The sequence below is a fragment of the Cyclospora cayetanensis genome, unplaced genomic scaffold (assembly GCF_002999335.1).
Source record: "Cyclospora cayetanensis isolate NF1_C8 unplaced genomic scaffold, CcayRef3 CcayRef3_contig_1, whole genome shotgun sequence".
NCBI lineage: Eukaryota > Apicomplexa > Conoidasida > Eucoccidiorida > Eimeriidae > Cyclospora > Cyclospora cayetanensis.
This window is the reverse complement of record NW_020312036.1, coordinates 775,499-786,780: the sequence shown is the minus strand read 5'-3', so window position 1 is coordinate 786,780 and position 11,282 is coordinate 775,499. Positions and strand designations below refer to the sequence as shown.

General features: G+C 49.8%; 2 protein-coding genes across 2 annotated transcripts; one reads left to right on the top strand and one right to left on the bottom strand.

Annotated features, from left to right (window-relative positions):
• Positions 1-374: 374 nt before the first annotated feature.
• LOC34618534 (protein FMP42) lies at positions 375-1,868 on the bottom strand. Its single transcript, XM_022731860.1, has one exon. The coding sequence runs from the start codon at positions 1,866-1,868 to the stop codon at positions 375-377; it is 1,494 nt and encodes a 497-aa protein (XP_022592019.1).
• Positions 1,869-3,075: 1,207 nt separating this feature from the next.
• Positions 3,076-5,007, top strand: LOC34618533. The gene has a single exon (XM_026336988.1). The coding sequence runs from the start codon at positions 3,076-3,078 to the stop codon at positions 5,005-5,007; it is 1,932 nt and encodes a 643-aa protein (XP_026192773.1).
• Positions 5,008-11,282: the final 6,275 nt, after the last annotated feature.

Here is an 11,282-nt window from a genome sequence, read left to right as displayed (position 1 = left end):
AACAGACAGAGCTATGGGAAAACAGCCGTGGCATTTGGGCACGACGTCAGCGAGCAAAACCTATATACGGTCAGGCGGATGTTTGCGTTGACTGAACTGTCCTGATGGAGCATCAGCAACCGTGGCTGCCGTTGGTACCAATCTACTTCATTCGCAGAGGAACAGTAGGCTACACTATGGCCAAGAGAAGACCGAATGGCGTTCATAAGAAAAATATGTCGGAAATGAGAACGCAGCGATCCTCTCGGCAATACAGAAAGCATATAGCCTGTAGCCATAGTTAAAGTATTTGTCTTGGCAATGGCTGCTGCTGGCTGAGCAGCAGCCATTGCCGAAAACAAGTTCAACTTGCGGGCGGTCCCCCCTGAGAGCAGCTACTGTGTAGCGGCTTCGAGGTCTCCCGCAGCAACCTTTGTCTTGTTTGATCTTTCCCTTTTCTGTTTTCTGTACTGCACGACATGTAAGAACACCAAAATGGCTACATTGCAGGTTGCAAGGCTGATGGCAACGAGGCACATGGGGAGAAATCCATTATCTAGGGCATAAGCCCTCATTGGACCAGATACTAGCGATACCAGCCCAGCGGTTGCGCACACCAAACCAACCAACTTGCCCAGATTTTCCTGACTGAAAGTGACTGATGCGTAACAGTACAACTGGCTCATAAAAAAGGATACCTGGACGGCAAACAAGATGGAAGCGAGATACTGCAGCACCGTCGCTGCTGGTATGCCCGGAACGACAGTACACACGTAACAAAGGAGCCCGCACAGATTCGTCAGATGCATCACGGGCAGGATGCCAACCTTATCTGCCAGCATCCCCAAGAAGGGGCACGGCAAAAACGAGAAGGTCTGGATAACTTGGTTGGCCACGTAAGCTGCGGGAAGAAGATGGGATGCGGATGGAACGAAGAAGATGATATTTGTTAACAAAAATGAAAAAAGCAGGAGGAGTGGCAAATAGGCTGCGGAACAACATTCTGCACGGAAGGAATATAGGCGCATGCTTGCGCGTTCCATGAAGCTCTGTCGGTTCCGTACAGCTCCACCATCCACTGCAGATTCTGTGCGGTCACTGCCCTCTCTGTGATCGGATGTAGAGGAGTCCGTGAGCGCCTGTGGCTTCTGATGCATTTGTTCCTCCTGCTGCTCTTGTGGCGTGCTGAAGGGTTTCGACGGTAGCAAGAAAACTGCCACAAGGAAGCAGAGAGACAAAAAGAGTCCCGCATACACCAGGAGGGCTTGCATGGAGCTGCCCACTCCATACTGCACAACCGCTGCTCGAATTCCGAGGGGAACAACAAAGGACAGAGATCTGAAACATCCCAAGATGGCAATTACTGTACTGCCATTCTTGGGGAACAGGTTGGCTGCGGAAAGGCAAGGAAAGAATGCCATATCTACACTCATCCCGATGAGAACTGCTGCGAACGTGTAAGCGTTAAAGGCCTGCGACGATGTGGCCAGCAGAACCCAGCCAATTAACATTATTCCCGTCCCAACCATGCCCGTGATACAAGGCCCTAGAAGATCCAAGAAGAGTCCCCCAAGGAAAGAACAAAAAAAGTGAGATGAAGACGCCACCATGAATAAGGAATTGACCGCCAACTCCTGTGCAGCGCACCGTGGCGAATATGAGTGTGCTGGGGATGGGCCTGCCAGCTCATCCGGAGTACACCTCCATAGGAACGCATTGCTCTGAAAAAGGGAGTCGGCTATCGGGGTCCAGTTGAAGTACACTGGACCCGCCAGGAGACAGTAGAGGCACAATATGCAGATTAGAAGGTAAGGATGAATGCGGGGTTGTGACCCCGCGACTCGCTTAGGGGGCTTCACAGGCGCCCCAGTTTCTGTGAGCTGATCCATTGAGAGGTTACCGCCTACGAGAAGAGGACAAGAGCTTACACGCCAGAAAAGACCGAGTCATAAGCGGCTGCGCGGGAAGGCTGCTTGTGCTGATGATAGTGCTGCAGCCGAAGTCAAGAGGAGACAAAAGGCACCTAAACCAGCACAACTAAGCGTTGAAGATAGAGGTCAGCGCGTTTGCCAAGTACCTAGAGGGGGAAAAAGCCTTCTCCTAGGTTACGTTCGTAGACGAAGAGGCAAACCAAAGCGACGTGAGGACCCTAAACAGGTAAGCGCGAACTTTCGGATGTATAAAAGATTAAAAACTGAAGAATTGATGTTGTGATTCATGCGGCTCCAAAAAGTTGAGGTATGATTCAGAGCGTGTCTCCCTAGAGCGCGCGCAGGAGAGTGGTGTTGCGTTTTCCGCCAAGTACACCATGCAGATAAGGACACAGGAAGACAGCCCAGTTAGGTTGTCCACGCCTTTTAAAAATACGACAAAATAGAAGAGAAACGATTGACAGTAGAGAATTGATGAAGCATGCCACTGTAACAAAGATTCGTTGCAGAATCCCCCACGTGGCGAAGGGGAGGGGTTTTCCTCTAATGACGCTGACTATGCACCAAAACAAGGGCCTTTACGGAAAAAGCTTCAAATCACTTGAGCAGGTCCTTTTACACTTCCATAACACGCATTCTTACTGCAAGCTTCTGTTTGTGGACTGACATGCCATGGAGGGCACCATCTGCTGAAGCGACGACTGCTTGCGTCGCAGTCACCGTTATTTTCTTCAGGATTATTTGTTTGACTTCGGTAATGAGTAAATCAAAGGAAAGAAGTGGGAAAGGTCTTCCTTTATCACCTTTTCCAGGCTGCCTCTGCAAGCGACAGGGGGCCCCTAGGAAGCAGCTGCTTGACTCCACCCACCATTCCAATTTCTCTCCCTCTCTGCTGTCTCTACCACTGGCTACCCGAGGTATTTTGGACCACTGCATGCTGCTTTAGCGCCGACACAGGCAGCAGGCGTAGCTGCTGCTGCAGCCGCAGCAACAGCAGTGAACGATGTTCATCTTATGTGCGCGTACCGGCTTGCTTCTCCTCAAGTAACGCTCTTGACGACCTCTCTGCCTGCTTCTACGGAGGTCTTATCAGTTTATTTGTTTTGTGAGCTGCGCACTATAGTAGTACCAGCAGCCGGCTGGCCCCCTTAGGTTACTGTTAAGCATGGATCCCCCTCGGACGTCCCACGGGGTTAAGGATGGCTTGCTGCTCGATCCAGCGGCCTCCTGTGCGGAGGCACCCTCCAATAACACCGACAGCAGCAGCAGCAGTACCACATCAGCTGCCCTATTTTCGCCCACAACACAGGCATTGTTTGCTGGGGGGGCCTCCCCCGAAGAGGCGTTGGCTGCTTCCGCCGAAGGCTTGTGGAGGGGATACTTGTGTGGGCAGCTGGTAAATGTGACGAAAGCGGCTTTGTGGTGGTCTTCTTTTGGGGTCCTGTCGGTATCTCTATTGGGGAATCCCCTGGGTGTCGGAGTGCTTCGGGGGGCCTTCAACATGGCTCTCGTGTTACTCTCACCCTTAGCCTCAGCTGCAGCGGAGAGGATCTCGATGTGGCGTTTACTGCTCGTAACAACGGCTTCTCGCTGGTTCATTTGGAGTGTAGCCGTACCGGCCGCTTGGCTGTGGCTATTCGTGTATCTCGACAGGCCACTGGTGTTTTGGGGGGTTGCAGGAACTCTCGTTTTCTTAGACGGAGCTCATGTGGCGTTCGCAAATGTTGTGGATATGGATTGTGGGGGTCTCGATTCGCTTGCGGCACAGACTGGGATCCCTATTTGGGAGAGCCTTAGAGAGAGATTCAACAAGCTTCATCGCATCACGTTTGATGTGTCGTTTATCCTCTTTACACCTCCGGTGGCACTGCTGATGGTCGCCCTTGTGCCGCTTTGTCCCCTCCCGGCTCCCCTTGCAGACCTGCTCAGCATGCATAAAGGACTCCACCAGCGCGTGGGCCTCATTGGGAGCCAGGCAGTTGTCTTTGGGGCCCTCTCCTGCCTCTCTCTGTGTTTCTATATCTGCGGAAGGCCCTCTCGACGTGGCATTTCCTTTGGTCGGGGAAATGCGGCTGGATCTTTGCCGCAAGAGGGGATCAACGCTTCAAGACATGGGGGCACCGAGTGGGAAGGAGCTCCTGGAGGCAGTCTTTGTAGTGAGGACTCCTTTACCGAATGTTCTGGGGAAAGTGAAGCCCCTTCCTTGTGTAGGGAGACGGTGTTGCGCATTGCAGAGATCAAAGAAGGCTGTTCCGCGGTTCTTAGTAATAGGCCGCTAGCGTGGCGCGTGCTGTTTTTGGCCATGGAAACAGCTCTAGAGGACGCTGTTGTCTCAGTTGTACTGCCTCTCCTCTCTCTCTATACACCCCAGCTCTTTGCCGCCACACCCGGCGATGCACTCACCGCAAATGCATGGGCTGCAGCTCTTATCGCGGCTGGAAAAGCGGGGGGGTGCCTGACAGGGGCCGTTATGGGTCCCTTCTGGAGGACTCCGGAAGCCCCCACACGCCGTAGCCGGTATAAGGCTCTATTTTGGAGTGTTTTTGCTTCTGTAGCAGCCTTGCTGTTGATACCAGGCGCCCTGTTGCTACACGAAATGGGCGTCCTTCGATGGTGCTGCATTCTGATGATATTCGTCTCCTCCTTTCTCTTCTTCGCATGCAGCGCGGCCCCTAAAATGGGATTTGCTGCACTGCTGCAAGGTCTTGTGTCTTCTCAGCAGCTTGCATGCAAGGTCTTTGGGTTTGTCGGGGTCTTCGTTACGGTTGTTGACGCCGTGGTGATTTTGAGCATCAACGCACTCTTCGCGTGCCTTCTTCCAAAGGGACCTCTTATTGCTACAGCAGCTGTCTGCCTTTTCTTCCTCATACACGGCCTTCTTGAGGCCACACTGGGCCCCTTCCTGGTATTAGAGGGGCAGGAAAATGAGGATGAAGTCGAGAGAGCCCTCGAAAGAGACGCAGGGGCACTGCGGCAACCTTACAACAACCCTACTCATTTGGATCGACACGCCGTTGGTGGGCATACACCACAACAGATGGAAGCCTTCGTCCATAGGGACAGGTCAGCGCCCTCTACGGCGTGCACCAGCACGTGAGGCACACCTTCTGCAGGAGAGGCAGCTCCTGCTGCAGCATTATCAGGAGCTGCAATACCACACGTGTAGCGACGGCAGTTGTGTGGGTGCATCTGTTACAGCAGATGAATCTACGCAACGGGAATAATCACTCCTGCAGCACTTGCTGCTAGGGTGAAGTCGCTAGATTCTCTTTCTTATGCGGATCTTCTTTTGATGGCAAAGGTCCCATTGTTACATTTTTAAAAAAACTCTTCTCTTTAGGATTGTGTGGGCGTAGTTGCTGCGTGCTATTAAGTATTGCAAACGTTTCCTGAATTGGTAACACTTTTGCAGCATCTTCTGACATCTTTGCTGCTAAAATTAGAATTGATAGCCCCGCGCTTTGGAACAATCCTACTTGCACGCTAGCGATGATGCCACCGGTGCGTACACTCCTTTACTCGCCACTCAGTAGCTAGACCTTGCCGAACCAAGCGTTTCTATGCTGCACTTATAAGAGGTGGAGTACGAGAAGCAATTACACATATGACACCAGCGCGAGCATATTTAGGAGCAAAATTCGCTGCAGCGTGCAGAAGACTTGCTGGGCCCTCATTTGTGTCTTATTTCGTGACTGAGATGTCTAAAAGAAGTCTCAACTACCTGTCTCAGGAGGCGGAAGGTCGGGTGCTTCTAGCGTACTATCCCCCAACAGCAAACTTTTTCAGATTCCTCCTACATAAGAAGTGTTCGTAGAATAGTGAGCTTGCGTTGGATCCCTTTGCTCAACACGTGCTGCGCTTAATCTATGGTTTGGGTAGACTCCTGATATCAAGCGGATGGCTGCATTTACATTTAAGGGGAAGCAATCCAAGCTCGATACTTGCATCTCATTTGGCGGGGGGCGCCCAGTGTTCTCCTGGAAAATGCAATAAGCACAGTGGCTTCACGAAGAGACAGCCTTTCAACCAACTCTAGCACGAGCAGCAGCATGTACAGCTGCCATAGGATCAGCAGCGAGAGCGAGTTGGGAGTTACAAGCTGCAGCAGGAGAGTGTTCACGCGCAGCTATTTAAGCAAGAGCTTTCATGGCAAAGGGCTCATTCTGTGTAATCCGTCGCATCTGCATCATATCTCTACGCGTCTTCCCCTAAGGGTGCGTTGCACGGGGATCCTCTGGGAGACTCTCATAGGAGTACAGAAGGCGTTAACGGATTCCAGGGACCACCTGCCTCCACAGGAAGTCTCTGTGCCTCTGGAGAGGCTTTCATTGATTTGAACTACTGTCCTTAGAGTAGGTTTGAAGAGGACTAGGCACGAGGATGATGTAGATGAAAGCCATGGAGGTGGGCCCCTTCGGATATCCAGTGTAAGACTTTTTCTGCAATCTGTTATTCTAAAAGATTTTTACATTTACCGCCGTTGCCGCGACATCTTGTTCTATAGCTACAATGTACAGCCATTAGGGAAGATGGCATTAATTCCAGTGTGCATCATTTGATGCCGATCGCTTGTGGCAGTCTGAAAGTCCTAAAGCGTAAAAACTTAGTCATTATTCTTATATTTGCAGACCTGAAGCGTATGGCCGTATAACTAGACGCGGGCACTGGCACGCGGGAGAATTCCTACTATGTTCTGAAACTCACAAGGCCATCTTTCAACACGCGAAGCAAACGCTGTGTTTGGAATGGTATACACATGTCGCATGCTTTAGGGTTTCGACTAGGGGTGCAGGGCTCCATGAGCATCACCAGAAATTTAGTAAAGTGCTGACCAATGCCTTGACTGAACGTCAGCTGAGAGATGTTCATTAAGCTGAGGTTTGCGTCATAGGAGCTGCTACGCCAAGTGGGACAGTGATTGGCACCTTGGGGAATATCCTTTATATATTCTGCAGCACCACCCCAAATTCTCGATTTCCGGCTTTAACTAGAGAGTGTATGATCCGCCAGATGTGCGCACAAGATCCGCTGGTGCTGGTTAGAGAATCACGGTGCAGAAATAATTAACAAGGTGCCTAAATAAGCTCAGGAACTCAAACAAACAAATTTTCTAAATTTGTGAATGCTGAAATCTTGTACCGTTGGATGTACTGCTACCTTATCTTGATGAAAATCGTGCCTTGTTTTTGTAATAATGTTGGGTTTGGATCGCGGACCTGGGGCACCTGCAACGTATCGGGAGCAGTGCTTGCCTTATCTAAAAGTCTAATGGAGCAGCAGACTCTGCAGGGGCGCAACCGTCCAGACGTTGAACAAAACACTTGAGGGATATCGGTATTTCTAAAATTTAAACTCAGAAAGGGTGCTGCTTGACAACAAACAAAAACCACGGGCTGATCCCCATTGGCGTTAAACGATTTTAAGCGCGCATGCAGGTGGTAATACGAGAGTATGCATGCGACCAAATTGTCCTGGTGTACGTATGCACCTTTCCACGCAGGCCCTGTGGCATAGGGTTTGAAGAGCTTGTGGCGTGTAAGTAGTGGGTTATAATTAGCAGCCGTGTGCGAGAGAGCGAAGATATCAGGAAAGCCAAAAGCAAGGCGCAGTGTGCAATTATATACGCCGTGAAACACGCCTGCTACCGGAATGCTACCAACATTTTCGGCTCACTATGGATACAGTACACACTGATGAGCTGACGGCATTCGTACTACTAGTTATCATGTGTGCCTATGAAAACTATGGAGGATCAAAGCTGTGATGAACTTCAAAAAGTGCTAACGGCATATCTTTCCAACTTCTCCGGATCGGGGTACTCCCTTTAGTGCTGAGGAAATGTGGTGGGGGTGTAAGGCGAAGAAGGTCAACCACGATTCAAATAGCTCAGCGCTTAGCCGGGTTTACATCCTCGTTTACAATACGAGTAAGCGCTCACATGAATTTAGCATTTGCTTAAAGTAGAGAGCTTCTGTAGCGCTTCGCAGAGGATACAATGTAGACAGCATCGGATCTGTACAGTGAGCTCTTGGTAAGCCATAATTCAGGGGAAACACGTCATTAGGCAACAATACACCTGTGGATTACCGTGTTTCATTATGCATGCAAGTACACAGGCTTGGCAGTCAATGTTCTAATTATGAGTACTTCATACAGGAGCATGGGGTACCTGCAACTGCTCGGAGTGCAGCCACTGGGATGCACGACCTGCCCACCCTAAAAGACGTCGGATAAACATTTTTCCTACTTCAAGGGCTAGTTCTTAAACAGCTGTGAAAGCCCCATCTAAGGTCTTCGTAGGGCGACGCTTAGTTACAGAGTCAATAAAAACTAAGTAAAATGTTATTGAGTGTCGAGGCACACGCATTACCTCCTTTTTATGCCCCGCCCGTCAGGATTCCGATAAGGGGGTAGCGAGACAGTTAGGCTGCGTGTACCTGAACTCTCCAAGCAATACCTAACATTCACAGGTAGTTTTACGCAGCACCAAACGGCCATGCATACAAAATTGATGCTTAGGATACCGAGGGAACGCTACTCGGCAGATAGAACGATATACGGACAGCCGCTCCACCAATTCTTAAATGATCATACATACTGTAGTAGAAGGTCGCTGAGTGTGGCTAAGCTTGCTACATTAACCCGTCCCCAAACATTCCAATCACACATCCTTGTGTTCCGTGCCGGTCCATCGAGTCCAGCTGTGTGCAGGACACCAGAAGAAATTCTGCATTACCACTACTCCTCGGATATGAAGGGACTAGAAGAACAGTGCGAGCTAGAGAGGCAAACTGACGAACAATCTACAAAGAGAAATCGAGGGAAAGAAAGAGACGCGCTAGGTAGCAACGAACGAGGGACGTAGACCCAACTAGACTGCGGCGACGCAATGGCTCGCTATATTCGGAAATGCTGAAAAAGATGAGCCTCCTGCAATAAGAAAACAACAGCGAATAACTGTAAAAAGGAAATCAAGTAGGCTTCAAAGAAAAATTATCGCAACCTCGTGCAATGTGCATAAGACAGCCGGCCCTGCAGCACACTTGATTGTCTGGCCCCACAAGGGGCACAAGTTTACTGTGAACATGTCTAAGAGTGCCGGCACATTTATTGAGTCTAGTGCACGCCTTTACATTAGCAACCAAAAACGTCTTAGGCAATACTCAGAGGTGTGAAGTATTTCAGGCAGAGCGTATGATGGCGAAGGACAGTTATTAGCGGCCTTTAGTAGGATCATCTGCGACTAGCGCTGTAAATCGAACACGGCCGCAAACTATCTCGCAGGCAACTCGCCCCGCAATCTCTTCTGTCGACCGCCCAGGCTGGCAGTGCCCACCGCGTATCGTTGTAAAGCCCCTTCTCCTGTGTCTTTGGTGCACAAAAGCCCTTAATTCTAGCACTTCTACGGCTCCCTATACACGTGACACCCCCCTTACGGGTCGCCTGCCCGCACAGCAGAACCCAAGGATCAATCGAAGAGTTCTAAAGTTCCTTAGGAAATCAATATTAGTAATTCTGTAGCCCCGTTAACTTTTTAGGGAATTTGAGGGAATAGGAAAGGGTAATGGCGTGAGAGGAGGGCAAGTGTTCCTTGCCACCTAGTCCCAATCTCCTCGTGTGACCACCTGTTGCACCTCTCCAAGCCTGGCAGTCCACGTGAACTAAGTCTGGATGCTTGGACCATACAGATCTCCGCCGCTTTTCATAGTTTTTAGCTTATCTCTCCAGAGCTTTGGCAAACTTTCGAGTGAACTATATAGGGCCTTTCTAAGGCCCTCCGCTAGTAACGGTGGCTGTTGACCTCGGACTACCAGGTCTGAGACTAACTCGGAGAAGAGATCCTCAGTGTAGACCAGGGATGTGGGAAACAAGGGGTACACGAGTTTACTTTTGTATTATAAGCCTACTGGGCATAGGAAAGAAAAGCATAGAAAGCATCTGGATTTGTAGAGCACAGAGTCCCACATACTGTAGGAGAGTGCGATCAGTGGGATCTGTCCGCTCATCACCGGCCAAGCGGTTTCCAATAATTATATTATAGTCAGTGTGAAGACGGTTTATAAAGGCACTTTAGAACGCACTAACGAACTCGAAATTCCCTTTCCTAGCGATACTTTTGAGGAATCTGTGGGGATTCCACGTATGAATTTAAAATATGTAAGAGGCATCTTGAGTTGTGACAGAGCTGAAGCAAGGAAAGAAATGGGTCATATTTGCAGAGCTTGCCAAGAACAACGTACATGCTATCCTTACCCTTGGCCTCTGGTAGTCCGGCAGCACACTCCACAGTTAATTCAGTCGAAATCCTTTCGGGAACTGGAGGGCTTTGCAAGAGGATAGATTTAGGAGAACTAAATGGTTTTAGTAGCTGACAATCTGGGCATCGGAGCACATACTCTTCCGCCTTGAAATGCATCCCACATCACCGGAGGGACCGTGAGAGCTTGTTCACTATGGCGGGATGGCCCGAAGCATCATGACAATGCGTGCAGCGTAGGACGGCATAGCGAGGAATAACGGAACGTAAAAGCGGCTGAGTTTCGCTTTCTTAAAAGCACAACAGGCATTCTCAACATGGTAGCTCCTCCCTTTGGAAACTCTATATTTTGACAATAAGAGCGATTTCATAAGCGTCATGAGCATGGAAATTATTCAATTTCGACAAACATTGACCAGAGATAAAAGCACGTGCGCTGGGCAACAGCGAATCGCTGGGGCATTGTGAGGGCGCGTCGGCGACCACGTTGGTGACGCCCTTAGTGCATCGCACTGCATTAGGTCCCCAAGCCAGCGGCACTCACCGCTACATTACTAGAATCAGCACACATGCTGAGTATTATATACGCACTGCGAATCAGTTTGAGGGTGATGAACAGACAGAGCGCCACGACCGGACTCTTTCTGAATGCTTGCAACTCTATGTCAACATAAATCGAACTGCTTTCTACGTGTTCTTCCTTACGCCCAGTAAGCTTATAATACGAAAGTAAACCTGTTTACCCATTGTTTTCTTGCTTCCCTGGTCTATACTCAGAAGCCCTTTTCCGACATGATCCAATACCTGGTGGTCCAGGGCTAAAAAAATGACGCTCATTACTGGACAGTGCAAGTACCGGAGGGGCTAAAAGGGGACAGAGATACATCCTTGCTGCACCATCGATTTCCTAGGCCCAAATCACAGACTGTGATTTCTTGTGTGTATCAACCAAATGGGCAGTAATCACAGCAAACCCAGGCATGAAATTCGGTTAGAAGATGCAAACCCATAGAACTTCGCAACGCCCTTGCGGGTATGTAAACGTGAATATCGCGCCTTCAGTGCTTCATTGATGCCAGACTTGGCTTCATTCCTGCAGCCTAAACACAGAAAGC

Excerpts from the sequence above, each read along its gene's own strand:
- LOC34618534 (XM_022731860.1), bottom strand. The coding sequence starts at position 1,868 with ATGGATCAGCTCACAGAAACTGGGGCGCCTGTGAAGCCCCCTAAGCGA.
- LOC34618533 (XM_026336988.1), top strand. The coding sequence starts at position 3,076 with ATGGATCCCCCTCGGACGTCCCACGGGGTTAAGGATGGCTTGCTGCTC.